At 35.9% G+C, this 27,401-nt stretch overlaps 5 protein-coding genes, 1 non-coding gene and 1 pseudogene across 28 annotated transcripts; 2 read left to right on the top strand and 5 right to left on the bottom strand.

Annotated features, from left to right (window-relative positions):
* Positions 1-2,620: 2,620 nt before the first annotated feature.
* Positions 2,621-7,561, bottom strand: LOC142522272 (uncharacterized). Of its 9 annotated transcripts, none has more exons than XM_075625535.1 (6): positions 7,195-7,561; positions 6,509-6,594; positions 6,103-6,199; positions 4,232-6,011; positions 3,641-3,794; positions 2,621-3,548 (listed from the first exon to the last, which is right to left on the bottom strand). In XM_075625535.1, the coding sequence occupies exons 4-6, from the start codon at positions 5,735-5,737 to the stop codon at positions 2,818-2,820; spliced, it is 2,391 nt and encodes a 796-aa protein (XP_075481650.1). In that variant the 5' UTR covers positions 5,738-6,011; positions 6,103-6,199; positions 6,509-6,594; positions 7,195-7,561; the 3' UTR covers positions 2,621-2,817. The 9 variants fall into 9 exon arrangements, with proteins under 9 accessions (XP_075481650.1, XP_075481660.1, XP_075481680.1 ...); XM_075625545.1 differs by having other exon boundaries at positions 6,121-6,199; XM_075625565.1 differs by having other exon boundaries at positions 4,232-5,976; positions 6,126-6,199.
* Positions 7,562-8,523: 962 nt separating this feature from the next.
* On the bottom strand, positions 8,524-11,849 carry LOC142522199 (uncharacterized). Of its 11 annotated transcripts, none has more exons than XM_075625433.1 (7): positions 11,506-11,848; positions 11,285-11,386; positions 10,992-11,117; positions 10,635-10,784; positions 10,428-10,544; positions 9,909-10,011; positions 8,524-9,832 (listed from the first exon to the last, which is right to left on the bottom strand). In XM_075625433.1, exons 1-7 carry the CDS (start codon positions 11,600-11,602, stop codon positions 8,641-8,643), a joined length of 1,887 nt encoding a protein of 628 aa, XP_075481548.1. In that variant the 5' UTR covers positions 11,603-11,848; the 3' UTR covers positions 8,524-8,640. The 11 variants fall into 11 exon arrangements, with proteins under 11 accessions (XP_075481548.1, XP_075481530.1, XP_075481538.1 ...); XM_075625415.1 differs by having other exon boundaries at positions 10,428-10,556; positions 11,506-11,847; XM_075625423.1 differs by having other exon boundaries at positions 10,986-11,117; positions 11,506-11,845.
* A 195-nt stretch (positions 11,850-12,044) lies between these two features.
* LOC142522266 (photosystem I reaction center subunit IV, chloroplastic-like) lies at positions 12,045-13,309 on the top strand. The gene is made up of 3 exons (XM_075625513.1): positions 12,045-12,323; positions 12,925-12,990; positions 13,066-13,309. The coding sequence occupies exons 1-3, from the start codon at positions 12,102-12,104 to the stop codon at positions 13,168-13,170; spliced, it is 393 nt and encodes a 130-aa protein (XP_075481628.1). The 5' UTR covers positions 12,045-12,101; the 3' UTR covers positions 13,171-13,309.
* Positions 13,199-14,863, bottom strand: LOC142537129 (protein LOW PSII ACCUMULATION 1, chloroplastic-like; annotated as a pseudogene).
* A 1,063-nt stretch (positions 14,864-15,926) lies between these two features.
* LOC142522242 (argininosuccinate synthase, chloroplastic-like) lies at positions 15,927-20,543 on the bottom strand. Of its 5 annotated transcripts, none has more exons than XM_075625473.1 (11): positions 20,513-20,543; positions 20,043-20,150; positions 19,864-19,916; positions 19,683-19,764; positions 19,202-19,343; positions 18,533-18,581; positions 18,142-18,324; positions 17,743-17,817; positions 17,473-17,658; positions 17,057-17,145; positions 15,927-16,913 (listed from the first exon to the last, which is right to left on the bottom strand). In XM_075625473.1, the coding sequence occupies exons 1-11, from the start codon at positions 20,526-20,528 to the stop codon at positions 16,361-16,363; spliced, it is 1,536 nt and encodes a 511-aa protein (XP_075481588.1). In that variant the 5' UTR covers positions 20,529-20,543; the 3' UTR covers positions 15,927-16,360. The 5 variants fall into 5 exon arrangements, with proteins under 5 accessions (XP_075481588.1, XP_075481612.1, XP_075481596.1 ...); XM_075625497.1 differs by having other exon boundaries at positions 20,499-20,515; XM_075625481.1 differs by lacking the exon at positions 20,513-20,543 and adding an exon at positions 20,331-20,492 and having other exon boundaries at positions 20,043-20,164.
* Positions 20,544-23,635: 3,092 nt separating this feature from the next.
* Positions 23,636-23,709, top strand: TRNAV-AAC (transfer RNA valine (anticodon AAC)). Its single transcript has one exon. It is a non-coding gene; the product is annotated as a tRNA-Val (tRNA).
* Positions 23,710-24,431: 722 nt separating this feature from the next.
* LOC142537203 (putative indole-3-pyruvate monooxygenase YUCCA9) lies at positions 24,432-26,309 on the bottom strand. Its single transcript, XM_075642757.1, has 3 exons — positions 25,533-26,309; positions 25,071-25,442; positions 24,432-24,981 (listed from the first exon to the last, which is right to left on the bottom strand). Exons 1-3 carry the CDS (start codon positions 26,178-26,180, stop codon positions 24,757-24,759), a joined length of 1,245 nt encoding a protein of 414 aa, XP_075498872.1. The 5' UTR covers positions 26,181-26,309; the 3' UTR covers positions 24,432-24,756.
* Between the last annotated feature and the right edge of the window lie 1,092 nt (positions 26,310-27,401).

Genomic DNA, 27,401 nt, shown 5'->3' with positions numbered 1-27,401 from the left:
GGATAGGTAAAGTGTATGATAATATTTGGTTTATTGGCAACAAAATTGAGTTGACAATAACACACCAATTGCAATATGGATAATCATACTGGACAAACAAACACATGATATTGGGATTTTTTTAAAATTATTTTTGATAAATTGATTATAAATTTTTATATTGAACTAATTATTAAGCTCACCCGACAATTTTACTTTTAAATTCAATCGGTTAGCTTATTTGAATAATAAACTATGTAAAATGTTTTTTTTAAAAAAAAAAAAACATATTAAGTATCTTTATTATTGTCCACGATTTTCAACGTGATTACAAACTACCACGAATACTTAAAAACAAAAAATGTATCCTATCGACAAAATAATATATTTTTTAATCACATTTAATCATTCTATCCGCGAAATATTTGCAAATAGTGTATCTGTGTCAATTTGTATTCTATTTTACTTCAATATAAATTATCTGGAAAAAAAAAAACAAACAAACAAAACAAAGGAGATGTTAACACACGCACAATTTTCACTAATAGCATGATTTTAAGGATACAAATCTACTTAATTTAATAAGGTAGAAATGTTAAATCTTTGATTTAGTGTTGGGAAAACTATATTTTTTGTCATATTTATTTATCTCTTAGCAATTTTTGTCCTATATGTTGTCAAATGTTGGTATGAGTGATGTACTTTTTTTTTTAATCTATTTACAATTTTAATCATTTTTCATGAGAAATGTTGATGTGACAATGTACAAGTCAGCTTTATGTCGATACCATATCAGCGTCACATTGTTGTCATATCGGATAAATGACTAAAATTAAAAAAAAAATCGAAAAACAAAGATAAAGATAAACATACAAGACTAGAGTAAAAATGCAATTTTCTCTAATGCTCACTCTATTCAAAGCTCACAAAAAGCCCATTAAAGATAGTTACAGCTAGTTTGGCCAAGAAAAAAGAAAATTGTTGCATTATCATATAATTAAATTGTTGTAGATAGATATATATATATAATATTATTAAGGGACAAATGATTAGCATAATAAAATAAGTGATGAAGTAGAAGTAACACTAACTTTATGACAAAGCAAGACCACCAACCCACTCGAGACGGGAAAAGCCAATGGAACCACTAAAGAATATATATACTTTCAATTAATTAATTATGACGTCGGTTATTTAATTGATGTTTCAATGCAAATGGATGCTTAGATTGCTGCAACTTGACCTTTACTTTCTATTTTCTTAAGAATTCAATCATGCGTTTTAAAGTAATTCATCCATTTCATACACTTTAATTGTTTAGGTCTATGGTCTTCACGAATCTTTATCCGTGAGATTGGTCAACCCTACCGATATTCACAATAAAAAATAATACTCTTAGCATAAAAATTAATATTTTTTTGGTTATTCTATAAGTAAACATAGTAAAGTTAATTGATGTTCTAACAAAAATTACACAATCTCGCAATTATGTGAATTGGACAAGTAATTTTGGTTTTGATATCGATCAATAGGATTGACCATTTAATTTTTTTCTCTAAATTGTGTCTGTGATGAAGATGCCCTTGATCTTTCAAACCAGCTCAAATATTTTAAGATTTTAGAGAGATCTTTATCACTTTTGTATTCGTAGTTCATAAATTCGAAACTACTGTTTTTCCAAAATGATAAGTACTTATATTTTCGGTCAGCCAAGTGTTCACCTCAGTAACTTTTTTTTAATCATATTTCGTGTAAATGCTGACATAACAATCAGAAAATACTGACAAATATTAACGTGTCCGACGACACGTCACAATTAATAGCGATAAATTAATAGTTGGTATAGCATGTCACATTTGGATCAAAATAGTTTAAAATGAATAGTTAGTGGACTAAAATCAAAGTTTAACGTGTTAATGGACCAAACAAAAAAATTAGACAAGTCAAGGGAGAAAAAAATTGTATATTAAAAAATAAAATTGTGTATTAAACCAATTGGATCTTGTAATATACTGATATACAAAAATATAATGTACACTATAATACTGAAAATACCCTTTTTTTCCCAACTCCAAAAAAATAATCAAATTTTTTTTACATAATATAGCGCTTTTGTAAAAATATTGAAGTTGTTGACATGTGATGCACCTGCCGAACAACTAGCAGACACACAAAAACAGAATTCAAATTAAACAACGAGAAAAATATCCCAACTCGAATAATATTCCACTTGTCCATGGTCATTTCCTTTTTGCTAAAGAATCAAAAGATAAATGTTTAAAATTAACTTAACTTTAACTAGCTTCTCCAAATTAAATAAAATAGCATGCGACTGGAAAAAATATGTTTCTTTTGAGTAAAAAAATCAGTAAAAAAGCGGGGAGAAAATCATAAAGATGCACAAAAGAAATGCAAATTTTGATATATTATTGTAGAATGTGAGCACTTTTTTTATCATCCAACTTTTGCGCCTCTCTAATAAGAGAAACTGGTGCCAAATACAAGGCAAATGCAAAAATCAAAATACGCCCACAATCGAACTTTGGCTCGACGGAAAAGTTTTTTGATGCAGACAAAGTGAAGCTCAAAATTAACAAGAACTAATGTCCTGACACCCCCGTGTAAGGCAGATCTAAACATCTAAAATAAATTGTGTCATTCTGGTATTAAACAAATTCAAAGGAAATCCAAATAAATATACAGAAGAGGTCGCACATTACTTGCAGCAAGTTGGGATCATCACTGGACAAAAAGTGGAACACTGGGATGATATTAACGTAAAACATAATACGAGACGAGGATGATGACACGAGTTACCGAAGAATAAACCGTTAATTCTTATACTCTATCTGTGAGTTCAGCCACAGCCTCCTGCACGAGATCTTCCAGCAACTTCACTTCAATTTCGTGACCAAAATTATCAAACTCTGATCTTAAATGATCGATCCACCACTTTCCTCCTACCTCCTTTCTCACCACCCTCTCCAAAACCAGGTCGTTTTCATCACCACTATTGTCTGAAACACATATGACATCACAAGAAAACCAAGCATTCATTCGGGTCCACACCTCATCCACCACTGTGTTGTATGATGCATTTTCTAATAAGTTATAGTCGGCTTTAATGGATGGAATGGAGCTTTGGCCTGAGACCGAACCATGTTCAGCAATTTCAACTAATGCGGTATTTACACAATCGAAAAGAAGCTTCCGGGTTGATCTTCTTTGCCTCCTTTTTGCCTCATACAGTATCTCCTGATCTTTTAGATCTATGTATTCCTCTCTTAAAGATGGGTTTAATGGGCTTTCAGGAGAGTGCCATTTGGTTGTAAATGAGTTGACCTGAATCTCACCGTGCATAGCGGCCGCAGATAAGAGTGTCTTGACTAAAGAAAACCATTCTTGTTTCTCATCATATGTTCCTTGGGACATCGAGGATTGGTTTGGGGAGTATGACGAGGCCGTGTCCAAACATGAGTCATCCCACGAAAGAGTTCGAGCAATAGATCCTATTGGTGGTGATTTGTCAATCAAGTTTGACCTAACATGATTGACACGTGACTTGAAACCTGTTGCATGAAAGAAGGTAGAGATCAATTCTAGCTCAAGAACAAATCAGGGGAAAAATGAGTTGATGTGAAATTCACGCAGCATATTTCACCTTGTTGGTCAGGTTTGACAAAACAATGTAGAAACCTTGTGGCTGAATGTCGATCCTCCTCAAAGGGTCGATCTAAGACAGAAATTGGGCTCGGCTGATCCAAGTTCTCACTGGTGTTTCCAAATGAAGTAAGGTTTCTCGTGGACAATCCTGTCTGTAAATATAGTGAAATAGGAAAAATAATCTCCAAATTTTCCATTAATATTATACTAAATGAGCAAGTTTTCTAGTGGCAAAAATCTATCGACCGTTCAACATCCTGATCACGAGATAGACTAAAACCAATGGCAAGGCTATCAGCAAATCTTGATAAAAACCAACTAAAGCAAATGTGCAGGAAATCTGTTCACATTTTGCTTAACTAAACAAATTATAGAAAAATTCCTATATGTGCGTGAGGGAATCCAGAAAGTAAAGTAGCAATTAGTTCTTTGTGAATGTTTACAATGTTGTCTTGCAATCAGGTAGTAGTAAGCAACAAAATCGGCTTTCAGTCCACAGAACGCAAATCTCTGACAACGCAAATAAAGTATGCATCAAGTAGAAGAAAATTAAGTCCTGACATATAAATACTCGAATTCATGAAATTACCTCGGGCAGTAACATGCCCAATGTGCCAACTTGATTTGAAAAAGATGCTACACATGAAGGCTCAGGCATATCACGTGGAAAATGTTCAGATCCTTGGTTGGTAAGACCTGCAGTTATATGGCTGCCAATTTGTCCACGATCAATTCTGGAGGAGTGAAGCTCATCTTTGATTTCGGATAAAAGGCATTCATCTTTACTAGATTTTTTGTTCCTTGAGAAAAACAAACTTGACACCTTCAATTTAAATGATGATTTAAATCTTTTTTCCTTTGCGTCTTCCTCTGGAGCTTCTGGCTGGACCTTATCTGGAACCGATACATCAGTTTTTAACCTGGTTCCATACTCAGAAGAAGTAACAGGTACAGATTTCGATCTCACGAGATTCTTTGGTGAATTATCCATGTTTTCATTGGCTCTAAGTTCACTACCAATGAAAGAATTTGAATCTGTAGGTTCTTTCTTCAAATTGCCAACTTCACCTTGCACTGGCGCCTTTTCCTCGGAAAGTCCAAGCATTTCACCTAATGTGGTAGAGGTTCTTCTTACATGTCTCTGTTCAGGACCACTCTCATTGGATTCCATCATGACCCACCTTTCAGAGAAAGGTTTCTTCGCTTCTCTGCAAACTGATGACTCTGGAGAGTAAGATACTCGACTTAATGAGGATGATGAGTAGGGACTTCCATCTCTGTTAATAAAATCCCAAGAGTGCCTTGTTACAGTTGACATGACTTCTGAATCGCTAAGATCAGCAGTAGCGTATTCCATTTCTGATTTATTTAAGGAACTTTCATCGCCTACATAGCCATTGGAAAGCATGGAAGAAGTCAGGGCTTCATCTCCGTGGTGCCTCCCAATTTTATTAAGCCTTCGCTGCATGACAGCCTTTGTAACTTCTTTTGATGCTTGATTCTCATTCTCCTCTATATCCCCAAACAAGTCTTCACCATTTATCATCCTTCGTGATTCTGAATGAGGAGATCCCACCACCTTAACATCATGTGACTTCAAAGAATTTGGTCTTAGAACTACTATTCGAGTTGGTTGAGGAGAATTTTCAAAATTATTCCAACTTAATGGAGGGGAATTAACCAGTTGGCTTTTCTCCAGTCCATTCCACACAAATGAACCTTTTTTAATTTCTTTTCTGTCTTTATTCCCAGATCTAGCAATGTTATTACTGTCTGCAAGCTTTGAAGGTCTTAGAATGGTGATCCGCTTTGTCTCTGGAGGAGAAGGAGGAATAAACTGTAAATTGTAAAGATTTTGTGAAATCATTGAATTTGGTTCTTGTAGACACTTGAGGAACAAATCTTTGTTGGCATTCAGTACTTCTACTGCGTCTCGGAATTGCTTAGATTGGCGAAGCTTTTCATCCATAGACAGGCGTTTCGCTTCAGTAAACTTCTGACGAACGAGGAGCCATCCTCTTGTCATCTGTAGTTCTATCAAATCTCTCCTTATGAGGTGAATTCTGCAATATTTCAGAAACATCTTTACATTCATTTGGCTCCATGTGGTGAAAGAACTCAATTTGCTGCTCCCAGCAATTCACTTGTACATTTGAGTGACTTTGAAGGTGCCTTCTACAATGGCTTTTTTGCATATATGAATCAGTTTTCTGTCTTGGGAGGGTTTCAAGCCCCATTAGTTTGGCAACTACATTAGGTGGACTGCGTCTTGAGTCGAATTCTTTGGACATCTCATGGCTAACAAACATCTTCACGGGGGAACAATTAGATTTTCTATTTGAAGTAGAATTCCAGAAATCAGATAAGATCTGCAAATGTCACGATGATCCAAATTAAATTAGTGCAAAGACAAACTTGGCAAAGTAAAGGGCGAGCTTTCATAATCCGCTCTAACTTAACTTTACTACATGACATTACATCACCAATTTGTCCTCTATTTGGTAACTTGAAGAACTCATTTTTGCCACATGTGATCAGCTCCTTGAGCGAGGGGAACCTGTTAACCAAACAGTATAACGTCACATAGCAGCCACCAAATGATCACTTGCATGTGATGCATTCTCAGATGCTTGAACGCACAAAAAATTCAATGCAATATCCTGAAGCAAGAGAAGATACAAAAAGGAAAAACAAAGGATAAGAGTCAAAAGGAATACTTTACTCACCAAAATTTGCAGTATTCTAAAGATATGTCGAAGTGTTACAACTGCCAATATAATTGACTTGGAAGCCTTTTCAAAAGGGACTATGATGCATCCTAAGAACATTTTGCACAGTAGAAAAAAGATAAAAAAAGAGTATGTACCATCCTGATGAGGCTTATCAGGGAGAGCCGGTTTGTGGGGACCACTACGTTCACCTCAAGGAGATTCACCATCCTCCCTCAGCATCCTGGAAACGTTAGACCAAATTTGCAAATTTTATCTATTCCCACCAATAATATTCATATCTCAATACCATGAAAAGGAAAATTCTTTTGTAATAATCACCACTCCAAGAGAAACACTACTAGTAAGAATACAACGAAAAGAAATCAAAGGAGAATAAGTATGGGATGACAAAAATAGGTAAATAAGGTGCGGGAAAGAAAAGGCAGTCTGCGCGCCATATGAACATTTGCAGTACATTCACATCAGTAAGTTATAAAATTCAATAACATCCCCATATAAACTACAAGTTCTCAACGATTCAACCAGAATTGCAAGATCAAACAACATTTTCCCAACATCAAAAAAACATAGGATCTCAACCACATCACTTTTCTAGTAAACCGCCTATCGCAAAATAAAGTAAAAGGTCACGTAATTCAAAATAAAAACTTAAACCATGATTGAATAGGCAAAATTAAATAACATCAACAAATCCAATCAAATAAACATTTATCCCATATTTACTCTCAACTTTATCCAAAAATCACTACAGAAAAGTATCGAGAACAAAGCAAAAAAGAAAAAAAAAAACAAAACTCCAAAAGGAAGAATCATATCTTACATTCGAAAAGCGAGATCCGAGCACAGCACACAAAAAGCAGAAACCACAGCGAAAACACCACAGAGACCTCCAAAACCGTCAAAACATCCAAACACTATACACAAGTAATTCCTCTGGGAAATAAAGGATAAATAAAACACTTCACGGAGTGTTCGTGGGGGTTTCGGCGGGATTTAACACCAAAGTGACAATGTGGCCGGAGATTCGCCGGGATTCATATTCTGAAGCTGGAGCTGTGGTTGATTCCACCTGCCCCCACTCACTGTCGAACCCGTCGCTCTTTAAATAGTTGATTTATTTATCAGTTTCGATTCCGAATATGGTATGACCGTATGAGGTGCAAAATTGGATTCCCAAAAATCCTCAACGGAAACATTGATTAAAATATATTGTAATAAACAAATTAGATTTTGTCAAGATTCTTGCATCATAGTCCTTTTTCTTTGGGCTTTTTGCAATTCAGCTCTGTGAGTATTTCTATTCTGGTTCGAGATTTTATGTTGCATAGGTAAATTCGTTTCTATATCTATCTATCTTCACGAATACATCACATTGGTACACACCACGAGAATATGGAGGTATAATTTGATACAACTCATCGAGACACACATCTTGTGTATGGATAACATAAATAATATATATTATAACGTCATATTTGTTAGAATAACAACACTGAACTCTGAAATATCTTATTTATTTATCTAATTTTGAAACAAACGAAAACTTTCACTTGATTGATAAAAAGAACAATATTTTTCTGTATTATCAAATTCTAATTTCAAAAATTTAAAAGATTTAGAAACTTGAGAAATTAAATTTAAATAAAAAGAACATAATATTTTTGGAAGTAAATAAAGTGTTAGACCACGGCAACTATAGCAGAATATGAAATTCTTATGTTATTTATTAATCTAATTTTCGAACCAAAGGAAGTAAAAAAGAATGATATTTTTCCTTCGTAATAAAGCTATGTATATTTTCATTTCCAATATGAAAAATTGAAAGATTTGGACACGAAAGTTAAAGTTTAAACAAAAGAATGGATTACATTTGGAAATAAATAAAATGTCAGACCATCATACTATGACAGTTTTTATAGGACACTCGAGTTTAATTAAATAACAGAGATAATAGTTTGATCAAATATTTTATAATTTTATTATTTTTATAATTCTCGTGCAATAATATTCATACATCTAGGTAAAAACAAATATAAATAAATGTTAAAAATTGAAAAGATAAAGTATTAAAATCGTATTTTAATTCATCTCGGATACTGGAATCAGCATGAAGTTTTAGATGTCACGATCCAATTAATTGTGGAGGCGATGCAAGAAAGTGATTTCTTCAAGTCAGTAATGGAGAACAAAATACGTAATTCTGATGGCTAACAGCAATAGTTCACAGACAATCTTCATTCAGGCAAAGAGACTTGCTGGCACTGGTCTAAGGTACTACATCAACCAGATAGTTCCATTTGTTATCATCATCAAAATATACTTCTCTGTTAGACCAATCATTGCTAACATTCTCGAGTAGTAAAGGGCGATTTGTGGTGTTGTCAAGAGAAGATGAAAAATTCAGGAGCTGCGAATGATTGTGAATTGCATCCTCAGAGCAAAATGAAAAGATTTCACCTGGAGCTTTCTTCGGTATTGAAAATGAATGTAAACTGTCGTCACTTTGAGGAAACTGCAAAGTACGGAAAATGGAAGGATTTTTCATAGAGAAGTCGGCATCTTTGAAGCCCTTTGGCCAAAAATGCCGACGTTGGTCACCGAACGAGAAGATCATGTTGCTACTATAAGGTATATTTTCAGCATTAGTAGCCTCTGTCGAAGTGAGACATGGCATACTAGGGAAAGTAAGAGATGGCATTTCAGTTCTCAGCACTGAACACTTGGCCTCATCAAAATTTGGTACAAAGTCTGGAGTGAAATAGCTGGTCATAGGATAACTTTGGATCGAGTTGTATTGTAGATGATAGTTTGAAAACAAGGATGGCGAGCACAGTGCTTTGTCATCGGGAACTTGATCCACAATTTGCTGGTGATTTACATTCCATGTTGTAGACAGTCCAGGAGAATAAATCTTTGCAGGTTCGTAATTAATAAAGGATGAGCAGAATCCATCTTTGTCGCTTTCAAAGTCCCATTTCAACAAAAATCTATGAGGTTCTTTTCTTTGACACTCAATAGGAGAACATGATCCATCCAGCTCCTTGAGATAACAAGAACTAGAATATCCATATCTTTCAAAGGGTAAGCAGAAAGGTAAATCATGCTCTACATGTGAACTGCTGCTTTTATGATCCTTTGAACTAATACGCAGATCCATCAATCCATCTTTAGAACGAGCTTCAGCAACATAGTTGGTGAAAGGAGATCCAGAAAAATAAGCATCCCGTTCCAAGAATACTCTATTTCTGTGTCCACCAAAACAAATTTTCGGGAGTTCCATGTCCCATTCTCTCCTGTGAGATACACGAAGTCTTTCCTCCACATTCTTGAACTCACAAGAAATATGGGCTTTACAGCCATTACCAATCTCTCTTTTTGACGAATCATGGGGATAGAACAGGTCAGACTCATCGCACTTATGGTACAGCCGACTTAGGAGTGAAGAAATCAAACCAAACCTGGGATAAAATAAAACCGAATTAAATTAAGCAATTATTTAAGATAACATAGATGAAATAGGTTCATCAGTCTGACCCCTCAGGATGTAGCTTTTCCACTTCAGAAATTGAGTTATAAGCTGACTCCCTCAGTCTCTGTCTTTTTGCAGGAAAAATGCCTTTCTCCTTCCATTGGTTTCCTATAAACGGTAAAAAGAAACAGCAGAATTTCAGAGGACTGTGAGAAAGATGTGTATATCCAGAACGACAATAAAAGATGGTAGAATTGTGTTAATCCAACATATTCAAAAAATTCATTAATATTTTATCATGTTTCAGTAAATATCCTGGCAATTTTTACCACGAATATAAATTCAGGCATTAATCATCTTTTAATTTGAAAAATGAGCACGTGAACAGATTCAATAAGGTAGGAAGCTTGAAACAAAACAGTAGCCGCAACCTATTACTCATAAGCATCACTCAATTGCCACAAAACACTCATCATCCAGAAAGATAACCGAAATTTTGATACCTCGCCTTTGCGACTGGTACCAACAAATTTGGGATCTTAATAGTAAGAATAGCATAGAAAGAATTCGAGATACCAAATCACCAGATAAACTAGCATTCTCTGATGCTTCCCTGAGGGTTGACAAGGAGGAATTTCTACCAGCCGGAGTAACATTCTCCGAGATCAGTAACGGCCTCTCTCTAATATTTCTAGTTAGACCTGCATTCATGCCTAACCATAACAGTAAAGTATAAACTACGATAACAGGTATGGCTTCACGTATAAATGCACCGATCACAGATAACAAACCTTTTATGTCTCTTTGGCTTGGTTCTTCATACCTGGGGACAGGTGGGGTGAGGAGAAGATGACAGTCAAAATGACCTGCTGTTTCTCTGCGATCAGAGAATCTGAGGTCCTTTGAGCTGGCTTTAGGTATGTTCGAAGGTTTAATGTCCTCTGCAAGTCAAATTGAGATGGGGGCAGAAAAAAAATATTGTCATGAATTCTGCCGTCCAATTATAAAGCATTCTAAAATTGAACTTGAACAATAAAATCCACAGTGCACCAAAAACTCACAGCGGTCATATAATTGAAGGAACTATGTCGACAACGACAGTTATTGACACAAGCCTAAAGTTCTAAACCAAAGATTTTCACCTCTACCACGAGGATTAGCTTTGAAATTCTTCGACTGCCCATTGTCTCTGGCGTATGAACAAGAATGACCCTGAACAGCGCCATTCTTCGTGTTCATAAAATATGCGTACTCCGAAGTCTTGGGTGCATCAGCTGCAAAATACGTTCCACACAAGAACGACATGGTTACCAACGAACATAACATGACGTGTTTGATGTGCTATCTGGCTAATAGACATAATGTATCGATCAATATGACAAATCATCACTGATGAGAGACATTAATAAGAAAACTATCAGCTATAGAAGAAAAGACCAACATCTGGGAAACTGTGACAATTTGCGTTCTCTAAAGGAAGCATCATCAGGTACCCTATCCATTTCAGTATCATCGAACCTCACTTTTTTTCTCTTCCTTGTATCTAGCAAGACAACAAAAGATTGCACGTAACAACAGCATCATCTTAACTTTCATAAATAGCTACTACTGATTAATTGAGTCACGAGAATCTCAGCATAGCTGCGACAGAGAAGGACGTACCACATGGTTTGTCAGATCCCCGAGTCCGAGCTGTGCCTCTGCTTCGGATCGCAACTGGATATTCATTAGCCGTAGCCGGAGCAAATTTTTGTTTCATTATCAATAATCAGTCTGAAATTCCAACCCAAATAGTCGGAGATCAATTGGTTTGGGAGGGTGAGGGAAAAATCCAGGTTCAGTTAGAAATACAGCATATATTCCTAACTGGGCTCACCGGTGCAAACTCAGGTGGTCTATTAAATGAGATTAGATTTTTTGTAGCTTTGACTAATCTTCGAACAACTCGGAACTGAAGTTTGACCTCTTGGAAACATAATTTGTAAAAATATGGACCAAATTTAAACAAACAATTGTAATGCAATGTTAAAGGTTAAGTTTGACTCAAGACAAGCTCAGATTACGAAAAAGAAAAATAAAATCATATTAAATAAATGCAGGCGTTATCCAAAAGAATGGGATTGATGGCCACGTGGCATGCTACCAATGGCTAAATCAACAACTTTGGACTTTCTTACCCATTATAGCTTTTCCAAACCACACGCCCCAATCAAAAAATATCATAAACAAGTTCTTTATTTGAATCAAAGAGAGGAAAAATGGCAAGCTCCAGCATTGCATCCGCCACCTGTGGATTCGCGGTGGCACCGAATTTCTCCTCCGCCACCTCTGTTGCCGCTAAGAGCGGCATGGTGTTCCTGGCCGCCAAGAACGACCGCCGCAATTCAAGGCTGGTGGTGCGTGCGGAAGACGGAACGGCGGAACGTGCAGCGGCTGAAGCCCCTAAAGCTGCCCCTGTTGGCCCACCCAGAGGCAGTAAGGTGAGATGAACAATTCCAATTCTGCAACAACCAACTGCGGTGATTCATCTCACCGCATGTTATGGAAATAGTCAAATAACTATATTTTTGGTAAATAATGTGTTGAAACTTACTAAAAAAATTTAGGCATTTGGTTTTCCGAGTCGAGTCAAAACTCTGTTGAAAAAAGATGTAAACATAACTATTAAAGAAACTAGTTAGCACTCCAGACTTAAATATGATAAACTATTGGACTAAAGTCAGATTTCAGTCTTTATAAAGTAAAAAATGCTATTTTCCCAAATGTAATACTTAATCTCGTGCAAGATTAGGACTCCCTTGAAGAAGTTAATTCAATATTGGGACAGAAAAACTTGTCAATTTTTTATAAAAAAAAATTTAAATAAATTTTAGAATTTTCCATTTGGGACAAAAAATATATTTTTGCCTCATCACCTACACTACCTAGCTACTATAGAAGACATTATGCAAATACAAATTTTTCCCATCCCTAAATGCCTAATTTGTAGAATTTATTTTCATAAAATTATTATAGTTAGTAACATGTCACAATAAAATCATGTCTGGAACTAAACAAGTTTAATGTATGGCTACCTTTCAGGTCAAAGTTCTGAGGAGAGAATCATATTGGTTCAAGGGCGTTGGCTCCGTCGTTGCAGTTGACCAGGTCAAGAACATATGCTCTCGTGTGTGATTGATATTTTTGTGCTCTAGTACTCAATCATGTATTTTAATCAAGCAGGATCCCAGCACTCGTTACCCGGTGGTTGTCCGGTTCAACAAAGTGAATTACGCTAATGTATCTACTAACAACTACGCATTGGATGAAGTCGAACTGGTCGCGTAAACCTTGCTTGTTTGAGCTGTTATTGTCGTTTTTCTATGTTCAATTCTTTTGGTTATGTAGTAGCCGTGTGTATTAATTATTCATGAGATGTGTAGCGTAACCTTTGGCCATGAATGATACTAATTGTGCAAGTACTCTACATTCGTGCTCGGTATGTTTGGATGAATTGAGTGGGGGCGGGTCTTTACATAAAGAAGCGAAAAACACGTCTTGTAGACTTTTTAGTATCCATTGAATTCGATGGCTATTAGCCTATTTGAGATTGGGGGTACTCATAAATAGTAGCATGAATGAAAAGGAAAAGCTTCAGATGTATAAAGATGAATCAGAAGGATGGATTTAGTAGAAGTTTCGAAATCCATACATACACCGGGCGAAGAGTAGATTTACAACTCACAAAACCCTTCCATCCATGCCATCTAGAAGACCGGACCATATCCCTTTCTCCACTGCCTCGAACTCGACCATCCATTCGGAGAGACAATCACCTTCACGTTAGAACAAGAACCCATCTTAAATATTATCACCGATACACCGTACAGCAGGAGTGTAAGAGAAATCACGAACTGTTTTATTCAGAAATCTTCCTGAGCCTGTCTCGTGCCATGAAGAGAATATCCATACAAACTAGAGATCTTTTAGAAAACTTAAGATTACTCACACTGGAGATTCAGGGGAAACATTGGCCTGTTTATTTTGTTCATCTAACCACCTATTGGAAACAAAATAGAAAACAAGAAGCGTCACAATAATTTCATTTGTTCCATTTTCTCATCAAATATATGACCATGGTCGATCAATGGGAATTAGTGGTGGAAGAGAAAAATATGTAGAATAGTTAAATTAGTCATTCACTTCCATAGATGACTTACGTTACCCATTCAGTGGAAAGAATAGGAGACAGCTGCCATAGCCGTTTTCTTTTGGCGGTGATTTCCTTTGTTCCTTCTGTTTCTTGAAACTCGAAGTTAGGCCAAGTTCCATCAGAAGCACGAGGGACAACGAGTACTCGTCTCTCAAAAAGGGACTCGGTGAAGGGTTCACTAAGTTTGAAGGAGTCTTCAATGAAAGATGCAGGGCCAGCTAAGATGACAAGACGAGCTATTCCCTGAAAGGCACTGAGAGAAGAATCTTATTCTCATCTATCCGGAGCTTAAGATTTGAGAGATTCTCCTCCCTCGAAAGTCTAAGTAACTGAGCATATTTGGCATTATTCTCCTGGTAATAAGCAAATCCAAAAATATATACAGCACCAAAATCTATGCCAGTACCTTTGAGGATCTCATGGACCTCAGCTGCTCTGGATGAATTAGCCAAGGCACCAATGAGTTGTGTGATGGCTATGAATCCTCCAAGAGAACCACTTGCACAAAAGCAAGATAAAAGAACATTCGAAGAGAGCGGAAAGGAGAAAGAACCTCACTGCGTATTCTGGATGTGGAACTGGATATGAAATAAACTCAAGATTACAAGGAGGCTTCATTTGTTAAACAAAGCCTGAATGCGTGCAATAGAAGCATTTGGACTGAAGCATGCGAGTTATACAAATAATGAACAGATAGTTGCATTTAAAAAATTATAGATATGCGGCATAAAATTCTACATGCGATACCATGAGAAAAACAAAAGTTAGATGGACATTCTCAATTTTCAAAACTAACATTTGCTTGCCAGCTACTTCGCGTTCATCCATGATATATGAAAATGATCGATTCAACATAATAGAAGGGTCTACCGAACAGTCTTTATTAACCCATTCATATGACTTCTAGTGGAAAAGATCATGAAACATCTGATTCCTGTGTTCTTGCTCGTTCATTTTAACTGTAAATCACATTTATCTGCATAGACTTGATTTTAGTTGTTAGTTTCATCTGCCACTAACAGTCAAGGTGATATTCATCATCTCATTAACAAAACCTAAAGAAGAATTTCAATTGCGTTGCAAATATTCCAATCCTAACACAATCTTAGGGAGTTTAAACTTAAGCTCTGGAAATGGAAACATGAATGCCTCCGTCATAGCTAATCTACTTTAGAGATCTTTGCTACAAATAAAAGTATGCGAACTACAAACATGCCACCATCACTTTTAATCGGAGTTGGAATAAGAAGGAACCTGATCTCTGAAGACGAGGGTCCGTTGGATGCAGAGCAGGTGACTGACAAAGATTCTTGACTTCTGCGGCATCGAGCGAAGTTAACAGAGGCGACGGCTGGGCTGAACACATTTGCAGTGAATTGGCTAGAAATCCGAGACATGTTACCGGGATTGCAATTGGACAGGCAGTGATGAGAGTGAATAGCCGCACCCCCGCGGCCACAGAGTTTGAAATTTCATTACAAACTTGAAATCTGGATCATCGGAAGATTATGTTACAGTTGATCCCCAAGCACACGATTTTATTCCAAACTGGAAATATTGGTCAAGATTTCTTGGATCATGCAAAAGATTATGCATTTCACAGAACAAGACATGTTGCATATTATATAGTTGGTACATTATCAATTGTTATACATAATACCTTCTTGTTTCGTACTGGACAATTGTTCTCCTTTTGAAACTGTGGTTTTATTAGTTAAATCGTTTAGAATAGTTTACGACAGCTGAAACATGTGGAGTATGGGATAGAGCTTAGAGTTGTATGAATCTTAAGTAGAAAGACTGCATTCTTAAGTTGCAATGCACGCTGTTTTAGAAGCTTCTCATGCAAATTATGTTTTAACAGGCCTGTATCAAAATCCGATTCGAGCGCTGCGATGATTCGAGTATATAATACATGTAGTGGTAGAACCTGAGATATTTGAACCGTCTGGAAAAGAATTGGTGACAAACACTGAAGATGAGACGAGACAGAATTCTTAAGCATTACAAGGTAAAATGGCAAATAGCATGATCCTATTTTAATCATGCTGTTTTGTGAGCTAAAAACACCACTATGGGGCCATTGATGGCATGCGGGTGGAATTTGATGGTCCCGAACGAATGCTGAAAGGAGCTCAGTGGTAGATAAAGATTTGCATCTGCACTGCATTGAGTTCCCTGGCCGGAACTTCCAAGTTTTTATCACGAAACTCGTCAATAGTCTAAACAGAACAAGACATCAACTTAACACAGAATCAGCACATTGCACTTGCAACATTAAGTTCGGAAAAGCTGAGACACGCAGATTGACCTAGTCAATACACATTAGAGGCTCTGGTCAAGCATAGCACGGACCCTCATCGGTAATCCATAGAGCCGTATGAAGCCTGCAGCATCAGCTTGATCGTAGATTTCCCCGCTCTCAAATGAGGAGATGTCTTGTCTGTAGAGACTGTGGGGACTTTCCCTGCCTGTTATACTCACAGATCCTTTGTAAAGCTTGAGAGTAACTGATCCACTGCTAGATTTTGTGATTTCTTTCATGAAAGCATCAATTGACTCGCGAAGTGGATCAAACCATCTACCAGCATATACTAACTCGGCATACTTCAGGGCAAGAAAATCCTTCGTCTGCATGGTTTCACGATCAAGTGTCAGAGACTCGAGTTCTCTCGCAGCAGCGAAGAGGATTGTTCCACCAGGAGTTTCATACACCCCACGGCTCTTCATTCCCACGAGACGATTTTCTACCATATCTACACGGCCAATCCCATGCTTCCCACCAATTTCATTTAGCTCTGAGAGAAGAGATGCAGGAGATAGTTTCTTTCCATTGATCGAAACAGGGAGACCCTCAAGCATACCGATATTCACATACCTGCAAGTATGGGACTATAAGGAAAAGAGAAATCACCAATATTTAACTATAGTCCATACATATGCACAAGTAATGTAAAGAGGTATTGATTGCAGGGAGTAAATTACTCCAAAATGAAAATATAAGAAGTTAAGGCAACTAACTCAGGTTGATCAGGGGCCACTTTTGGGTCGACAGTCATCATGTACATGTCCTCCATAGGCTCATTTGCAGGGTCCTCCAAGATATCCCCCTTAAACATTCATATACCAAAATTGATGTAAAATATGGACAATAAGAAGCATTTACACAACACAAGACTACAGTTGTTGAAACATTTTAAATCTAGAACCATATCTGTACGCATGATATGAATGTTGGTGACTCAACCAACTGATTGATAATGCAAACAGAACTACTCTTCTAAGCATAAATATCCCCAAGTTCAAAACACAGGTGCAGTCCAGACTAGTAATACTGAATATTGAATCTGGTTGCATAAAAAATATCCGATGGGTATGAATATAGAAAATGTAATGAAATTTCCTTACATAAAATCAAATATAAAATCAACACTTACCTCATGGCTGAGGTGCCACAGGTTCCTATCTCTGCTGTAGATGGATTTCTTTGAAACTGGAACAGGCACATTATGCTTTATAGCATATTCAATTGCATCTTCTCTTCCCTTTATTTCCCATTCCCTCCAAGGAGCAACAACACTTAGTTCAGGATTCAGAGCAAAAAAAGTTAGCTCAAACCGGACCTGTAACAAAGAAAAGTAAAACAAACTTGAAAAGAGAAGCTTCAGTAAGAATCGAAATGTATAGATTGAAATCCTAGAGCATGCCTGGTCATTTCCTTTTCCTGTACATCCATGAGAAACAGCATCAGCACCAACTTCTTTCGCCACATCAACCATGGCCTGCGTTTTCGATCCATTAACATATACAATTAGATAACAAAGCAACACAACTAAAGACAAATTCCAAAGAAATTTTTTTCACGAAAATAGGGTAGCTGATAGGAGGCATTAACAAAAAAAATGCCAAAATATCAAACATTGATCACATTCATCCAATTAATAAGCATGCAAACAGGAAATGAGGGCATAAATGAAAAACTCAAGGATAAGACTTCATTCAATAACTAAAAAAGATGAATTTCATAATAAAAGAAACAAAAAACCAAGGATGAGTGATATTATCTGAAAAACAGGAAGTAACTTTTATATAATTTCACAAGGTACCTTAGCAATAACAGGTCGGGCCATTGAAGTCCCAAGCAAGTACTTTCTCTCATAGATAGCACCAGCTCGCAAGCAAGGAAAAATAAAATCTCTCACAAATTCCTCTTTCAGATCCTTCACCACTAGTTGACACGCTCCACTAGCCTTGGCCTTTTGTTCCAGACCTTCTAATTCTTGTATGCCCTAAATTCAAAGATTCAGGTACGAGACAGTAAACAAGAGAAAAGAGCAAACCATTCCAGTATTCCTACCCCTATTATCCTTACAATTATGTTCTGTCAACAAAACTAATTTACTTTAGTCATGACTCTCATTGTATTTTCAACAGTAATTCAATGTAAATATCCCATTTTTTTGAATTGATGAAACCGTGCAGATTGAGTTCACGTACTTGGCCAACATCTGCAGTGAAGCAAACAACTTCGCAGCCATAATTTTCCCTGCATTGCCAGACCAGCAAAAGAAACGCAAACACACTAAGAAACAAGTGTGGTAAACTTCCCCTTAATCTAGTCATTCTCAACTTCAAATGTTTGCAAACTTAGACACCTTTCGAATTGAGGTACCCAAGGTGCCAAGTCTAAGATTAACAGTCGAGAATAATAATGTTCAAAAAGACAAAGTTCCATAAAAGTTGGCCCCAACCCTTGCGGTAAAAAAATTGGTATGTGTTGATTTCCTGAAGTAAAGAGTAAATCAGTAAACTGAAATCAATATGTCTTTATTGGAGTTACTTTAGTTTCAAAATGGAAGAACAGCCTTGTAGTTTATACATCTGAGTATATTTATGCAGTATCTCAAGGCCTCAATTCTCAAGACGGTAACGTGGAATTCAAAGTTTCATTAAACATAAACATTTAATTATAGAAAGCAGCAGAATGTCCCAGTAGATTAAGGATACCATGTATCATACAAATCAAAAAAGATGTCCATTCTAGAAGATAACTGCGGAATAACAAGCATGCATATTTTTTGTATTTGAAGGATGAGAAATTAGATGACGAGCCATATTAATCAATAATCAAGAACAAAATTTATCAACTTTCACCTATTAACATACCTAAGCCAAGGTACAATTACGGACGTATCTAAACCACCACTATAGGCCAGGACCACTTTGTTCAACTTTTTAGGCATAATTTTTCCATCCATACCACGAGAAACCATTGTCTCTTTGTCACTAGCCAAAACTGCTCGGATAGCTGCATCAAACAAATTCGTCAGGGGTCAGAATGTAGAACCATTAGTAAAATTAGTGTGATTGGGAGAATTTGATAGCATTCCCATGCAACCACATAAAAAAAGAGCGCTTTTTGGACAGATCTTTTTTCCTTGACAGTCATGCATAGTCTAGGATATAACTGTGTAGAAAAAAGAAAAGTAAAGCTGCAGTCTTGAAGCCACCACACATTCGCACGAAATTTCAATCACACTTGGAAAAATTAAACTCCATTAATGTTGCAGTGACATGATCATAAACCAAAAATAAACAAGACAAGCAAAAGATGGAACCAAGTGGTATAGAGCAATGAAGCTTGTACCATGATTGCTATATGCTAAACCAAAGTTAGATCTGGCCTGGACAACAGCATGACCATTAAACTCACTGGCTTTTACTCCTACCTTGCATTGAGAAAAGGGACAGAACAAAAATCCTCAAAAACGCCACACCTTTGTACGTTATAAAAAAAAGGTGCATTTGAAAGACGAAGTACAAAATACCTCTAATTCGGAAGACATCTTTCTTGGGTAATGTAAAATATGGCACAGGCGGCCTAAATTCACATTGGAAGAAATGAGTTTAAAATCACATCTAAAACCATGTAGAAGTAAAGCAAAGTATTATTCTCAACAAAAAATAAAAGAAAAGAAAAAAAGACGGATTTTATACTGTAAAATACCTCTTTTAGGACCATGGGATAGGAGATTAGAAGAAGAACACGAAGAAATTCCATGTAATTGAGCCATCCTTTTACGTCTGATGAAGTGGCAGAGCAATATTCCGAGGTCTAAAAATGTAAAACTATAAAAACAGATTCATACAAATGCGTGAAGAAAAAAACATATATATATATATATATATCAACTAAATCAAACATTCGAACAACAATTCATGTACACGCACAAAAACAGCTTAAGCTCATCTAAAATTGAAAACAGATACAAAGAACAAAAAGAAAACAGGCTACATGGAACAGCTCGGCGTGGCTTTCGCCGGCGATTAATTCACCTAACCGTGAAAGCAAGAATTGGGAAGTGAACGAAAGATTCAGTGAACAGATAGATACAAGCAAAAATCTAATGGAAAAAACAAAAAAATACAGAATCAAATGAATTCATGGAAGGGGGGACAGTACTGAAACAGTGAAACCAGAGACGGAGATCATTAGGGTAGGGTAGTATATTATGGCAGCCTCTGGTTAATTACTTGGTTTTGGACTTCACAATAAGTTGTAATGGGCCGCTTCCACAGGTAATGGGCCAGCAAATGCACATCAACCACTTTACACTCACTTCTCAAGTACTCGACTCCATATTCACTCATTATCTTGTGCCACATGTCTTGCAATTCAACTCCAACAAAGGTAATCACACCGGAATTGGCGATCAAACTCCGGATGAAGCACTGAGCAGGAACGTAATCCATGTGTGGGAGTTGGAGTACCACCCATTTGGTGTCCATGCACAGGTGCAGTGTCGCGATTTTGTTGGCGGCGGTGGGGTTAAGGGGAGGGAAAAACTTACACCCTATGCCAACAACTTTGTTTTCGAGTCCACTGATTTGCTTCAAAGACCTCGTCATATTTAGCAGCCAATCTTCGGTTCGTCACTGTGGTTTCAATGGTTTTGCTGATTATGATGACATCAATACAAAGGGGCGGAATTCAACTTAAAAGTAGATGGAGAAAACATCCATTTGTCTGTCTGTCATTAATCTTACGCAACTCACACATATATATTTAGATTCAGCTCTAACTTTTATGTTTTAATCACCTTATATTAAATGTTCGTGTTGTGTTGTTATGTTTGAAAATAAATTTATATTCTATTTCTAAGAATGTAAGCACGCAATGAGATTGTTCCATTTATTTGATATAATATAATAATATAATTATAAATATTTCATTCAATTGTAATTATATGACAAAAACTTGTGTGAGACGGTCTCACGGGATCGTATTTTGTGAGACATATCTCTTATTTGGGTCATCCATGAAAATTATTATTTTTTATGCTAAGAGTTATTAATTTTTATTGTGAATATCGATAGGGTTGACCCGTCTCACAAATAAAGATCAGTGAGATCGTCTCACAAGAGACCTGCTATAGAAATAAAATAAAATTAGTTGTTCATTAGCGAGACCAAAATAAAATCTCCGAAATAATTACCATTTAATTTGACCCTGAAAAATATATATATAAAAAAAACAAAAGAAAAGAAAAATAGTCTATAGTCAGCTTATCCCTGCAAAAATACATTTTTTTTAAAAAAAAATGCACCCTGCCTTAAGTTTATCTGCCGGTATTTCCATTATTATATATTTTAAAAAAATAATATATCACTTTATTGTTAAGAGTATGTCTCTTGTGAGACAGTCTCACGAATCTTTATCTATGAGACGGGTCAAACCTACCGATATTCACAAAAAAAAGTAATACTCTTAACATATAAATTAATATTTTTTCATAGATGATCAAAATAAGAGATATGTCTCACAAAATACGACCCGTGAGATCGTCTCACACAAGTTTTTGCCTATTATTAAACGGGAGGGGTAAATGAAAATTATTCGGGACAAAAAAAAATTGTAATATCAGAATCATTTTCAACTCTTTTGAATTCAAATACTCCACAAATAGATGAAAATGATAATTAGTCAAATTATTTTCTCTCTCTTTTAGGACGACTTAATTAAGCCTGCATACTTTTGAATCATAAAATGTGTGTTACTTAAAATACTTTCCTGTGTGTAAATTTATTTATTATTCATTTGTGCTCACAATATTTCATTTCAAGTCATTCTTCACAACCTCTGCTCCCTTGCTAGCAACATTCGAATTCTCCGATCAAGTGTACCGAAGACTCGCCGATGGATGAGCTCACTCGTAAAAGCTTATATTCTGAAAACATATCATTTAAACTTTCATGGTTAAAAAAATGTGTCATATACGTTCATTCTCAAAAGTTCAACTGCAAAATTATAATTTCTATTAACATAAGTTTTCGTTTATAAATTTATTATATAAATATTATTTGAATTTTTTAAAATAACTAATTACGAGTCTTTGACGCAATTTTAACAAAAAAAATTTATGCGTAATTTTCCAGATATAGGCGAAGAAATGTGTCTTCAATCACTACACAAGTTTATAGTCGAATTTCTGAAAACACAATTTTTCCTTTTATTTTGTCCATCTTCTGAAAGGGAAAAAAATTAGTAATTTTATTTTAAAAATTAAAAATTTAACCCTGAAAAATGCAATGATTCATCTCAACTATGATCATGATTCATCGGTCCGTTTGGAAACAAGTGCCAATGATTCATTAATTTTTTTTTTTAAAAAAACGACAATATTCTGTTTCATTGATGGACAAAAGTACGATTGGGTTCAAGTTGCTTGGTTCCAAGTCTTCATTCACATGAAATTGACTTAAGAATAGGTGTATTAATTGGCACATTACAAATTGTAAAATGTCCTAAATTTCAAGTGCACTCCCATGTGTTCAGTCTGCAAACATAGGCAGCAGGGATGCCCATACAAAACAAAAAACAAAAACAAAAAAAAAAAAAAAACCAACCAGACAATATATATATCACAATTCAGAACTAGGGACAATTAAATGTGAAATTCATACTTTTGTGTTTTTTTTAAATATGTATCTATAATATTTTTATTCGATAACTCGCCTCGGATTTTCGTTCATTTTATGCATTTAGGTGTGCTATTTGGTAAATCATGAACACGCATAATACACATATAGAAATGTAATGGAATACACATGAAAAGTGTATAATTCAATAAGAGTTAATTTATCAACTCGAGCCAAGACAATAAAGGACGAATAATTCAAATTGGCTGGGACATCAAAATCAGGATAATTTCAATAATTTTGATGCAAGGAATGGAAGAAAACATGTGGGCTAGTCTTAGGTTCTGTCATGCACCATGAAACATCTGCGATTTTGGACAAAAATAATTTTTCAGATTTTCACTTCTGAAGAAAATATATAAATGCACTGTCCTTTTTCTCAATAATTGATTTTCCCATGAATATATATATTGTTTATTATACACATCTATGTTCAATTTTAAATAAATATATTAAAATTAACTTGTTCTTGGACTTTAATTATCACCCAATTGTAGCAAATGAAGCTATTTTGGGAATAAAATTTCACTCTGTTATGATGAATAAAAAAGTATTACAACAGAAAAATGTGAACAAGATTATGTATTAAATAAAATAAACTGGCCGAGGATGTAGCAACAAGGTTTCGTGGTGTAGTTGGTTATCACGTCAGTCTAACACACTGAAGGTCTCCGGTTCGAGTCCGGGCGAAGCCAATTTTTTGTCTCTACTACTAAAATTATGCATACTGTTGATCTTCCTTCTAAACTTTATAATTATATTTTTAAATTTTTATTTCTGATAACATAAAAACAACCCACAAATTGTTGTTTCCAGTTCTTTTACTAGGACTTGCTGATATAAATTATCATTATTATTATCATGTATTTGAATACAAAATCAACTCTAATTTTTTTACCAATCATTCTTCTTCTTTTTTTTTTTGCATTTATAAGCCTGTGACTGGTTATTTAATCTTATTTAAGCTAAACAGTCCGAAGGTCTTGTTTCCTCGGCACAATGGTGCGAGGAGAGAGTATTAATTAAAATGAAAATGACTTGAAAGAGTAAGAGCTGTGAATGCACCCTACCCAGATTGAACTGCCTCAAGATGTTAGTTAACTAGACAACTGGAATAGTATGGAACTTACTTGGGTCCCAATACATAAATAAAGATTATCGTGGAGACTTGTATGAATTTGATTCATACTATTGAGTTTGAATTTGTTTTCTTTTGTCTTGATTGCTTCATCCCTCCAATTAAAAAGTTTCTCTCATTTCTATTCGCTAAAAGAACTCAGTTTCCTGAAGTATCGCATTCTAGCGATAAAGGTGAAGGAAGTTCCAAGATCGATTTAGTTTTGAATATCACTTATGTTGATAGTTTAGTTAAATTATATTAGAAAAGAAAAAAAGTATGGCATGAAAAATTAAAAGGATTACTTTCTTTTGGAATAATATGTTACATCGTACGTTTCCATAACGAGTCAGTGGTAAAATTAAGGAAGGGGAAAAGCCTATCCTCCTCGGTATACAAAAATGCCCTGCATCTTTAAAAAAACTTGGGCTTTTTTTTGGAGAGGGCTGATCTATGTGCTATCTGCCTTTTTCTTTGTATTACCCTATTCTTCGAGAAAAAGAAGGAAGGAAGAGAAGCCGGGAAAAAACTTCAAGCCCCGTTTTCACGAGTTTAAATCTTCTGGACATTCGATGCTACGGACTCGTGGCTTATGGTGTAGCAGAAGATTTGAAATGGCTTGCGACTAGAAAGTCGAAATGCATCTTCGATGAGTGGGGACTTTCTGCCTTTTCTTCTTCAAGTCATCTTTCCAAATATTTCCAATATCTTGAGCTATTTTAAGGGCATCAGCAGAAGCACCAGAGATCCCTCTTCTTGTGAATCCGACGGCATAGAGCCCAGCTTTTCCTTTCCAGCCATTTGGAAACGACGCCTTTGGGAAACCATTCTTCGAAAAGAACTCAGTTTCCTGAAACATGATGAGCAAATCAAGAAACATTAACCTATGAATTATGTGGTGATATCATGCACAAACTCGATCGATCTTATTGATCATACCTTCAGCCAGCAAGGGACGTTGCTGCAGTATCCAGTAGCCAAAACAACCGAGCCCAATTCGAGCTTTGCGCCATTGACAAACTCGACTTCGGAGCTCGAAAATCTTTTGATTCCAGGGACCACTTGTACATCTCCCGACCTGATTTTCTCCAATGCACCAATATCCAGAACTGGAGTTTTCCCCTCAGTGTTCTTGAGCTCCAAAGGCCCGACGGATGGCCGTTTCAGCCCATATTTCTCGATATTTCCAAGAATCATCCAAGCCGAAACCAGCAAAACTTTGTCCACCAACCATAATGGCAGCCATTTCAGCATAAACATAGCCAGCTCAAATGTGGACTTCCCAAACATCTCTCTTGGCAACACATGAACCTGAAAAGAACCCAAAAATATTTCATCAGCAAAATCAAGAATCAAAACTTTCTTTTAGAATCTTCTAGTTGAAATGTTATTCTTACACACCGATTTTCGAACCACCATTGCAGGCTTGGCATCATGGTTGCAAAGATCAAGAGAAATCTCCATGCCTGAATTCCCACAGCCCACTACAAGAACCTTCTTCCCTCTGAAACTTTCACCGGACTTGTAATCACAGGCATGAATCACTTCTCCACCAAATTCATTCAACCCCTCAATCTCAGGCACCAAACGTTCCGCATTCTCCCCCGTTGCCACCACAAGCCACTGGCAAATGTACTCAACCTCAACTCCGTCACCAGTTACAGTTTTGACCCTCCACAAACAGCACGTTTCATCGTACTTAGCGGACTCCACACTCTCGTTAAACTGTGGGTTTATGCCAAAAAACCTGGCGTATGATTCCAGGTAATCAATAAACTGTCTCTTCGTGGGGTACTCGGGGTAGTCATCAGGGAATGGGAATTTAGGAAGTTGGCAGAATTGCTTCGGCAGATGGAGCTTCAGGCGATTGTAAGTCCGCTTCTGCCATAAAGATGCGATGCAATCTGCTCTATCAAGAATCACAAATGGCACGCCATGATCTTTCAAGCCTGCGGCCACCGCCAGGCCGGAAGGCCCTGCTCCGACAATGACGGGGCCGTTCACCCACACACATCTGGGGGAACCCTTATCAGTAGAAAAACTTAACATTTTCTTGGTTTTCTGCTAGAAGGAATAGGGTTTTATGATTTTATCAGAGATCCAAAAACTCGGGGTTCAGTAGATTCTGTGCTGAGAATATTTGTGTATTGGATAAAGTTAGGAATGAAGGGAGAGGAGGAAGATGGAGGGGCTTAAATAGAAGAGAATGCATGTGATGAAGGTGGGAGTTTACGCTTTGGAATGAGGCCATTTTCTCAAAGTCCACCTTGTATTATTTTATGTATTTACTTTTATATATAATAATTGTGGGATTAAATATCTCATTAAAAAAATTGTCTCTTTGTGAGTTATGAAAAAAACTACAAATTTTGAGGATTGAATATATTGTTATCCCATAAATATCTTGTATCTGAAAATCAAATAATTTAGTAGCATTTATTTGTTCGAGAAGGGATGAATTATGTATAAATATGAAAAATTATTTTCTGAGTATGTCTCTTGTCATTCGGGCTCACATATATTTATTCGTGAGACAAATTAACTATATTCATATTTACAATAAAAGTAATATTTTTAGCATAAAAATTAATATTTTTCATAAGTGACCCAAATAGAAGACATGTATCATAAAATCGACTCATAAGACCGTCTCGATAGTTTTTGTGATATTTTATAAAATTTTGGTCATGTAAGTAGTAATTCACATTCTAAGTACACTAAATATTATTTTTTCTTCTAAATTTAGTAATTTTCATCGGAATGTTGATCTAGCGTCAAAAAATACTAATGTGACAAGAAAATATTGACGTGACATCAGATATTTCTCATATGTAAACGTCATCACGAGTAAAAACAATGATTAAATGTGAAAAAATACAAATTACTAAATTAAAATAGTGAATTGATCGAAAACAAGACTAAACATGATTATGAGATAAAAATTAAATTTTCATATGTATATTAGTTTGTTTTAAATGATCATATAGAGTGCCGACATTGGTTAACTAGGTAAAAAAAATGGTGGAACCCAGTGTTAACAAAACAAGTACGGATTTAGTTTAAATGAAAATCATTAATGGAGGTGAAGGTCGAGCAGAGATTTGGAGGAGAATTATGAATAGATGAAAGTGAAAGGTCATCTCCATCTGATTCTGATGGACCCACAAATGCCCAATAAACAATTCTTTTTATACATATGGCAATTTTTTGAAGACAAAATTGAAAGAATTTGATTACATCAAAACATATTTAACGATTCCCAAAATTTTG

Source organism: Primulina tabacum, chromosome 2 (assembly GCF_025594145.1).
Source record: "Primulina tabacum isolate GXHZ01 chromosome 2, ASM2559414v2, whole genome shotgun sequence".
NCBI lineage: Eukaryota > Viridiplantae > Streptophyta > Magnoliopsida > Lamiales > Gesneriaceae > Primulina > Primulina tabacum.
Note: the sequence above shows the minus strand (reverse complement) of the source record. Positions and strands in the feature narration are given on the sequence as shown.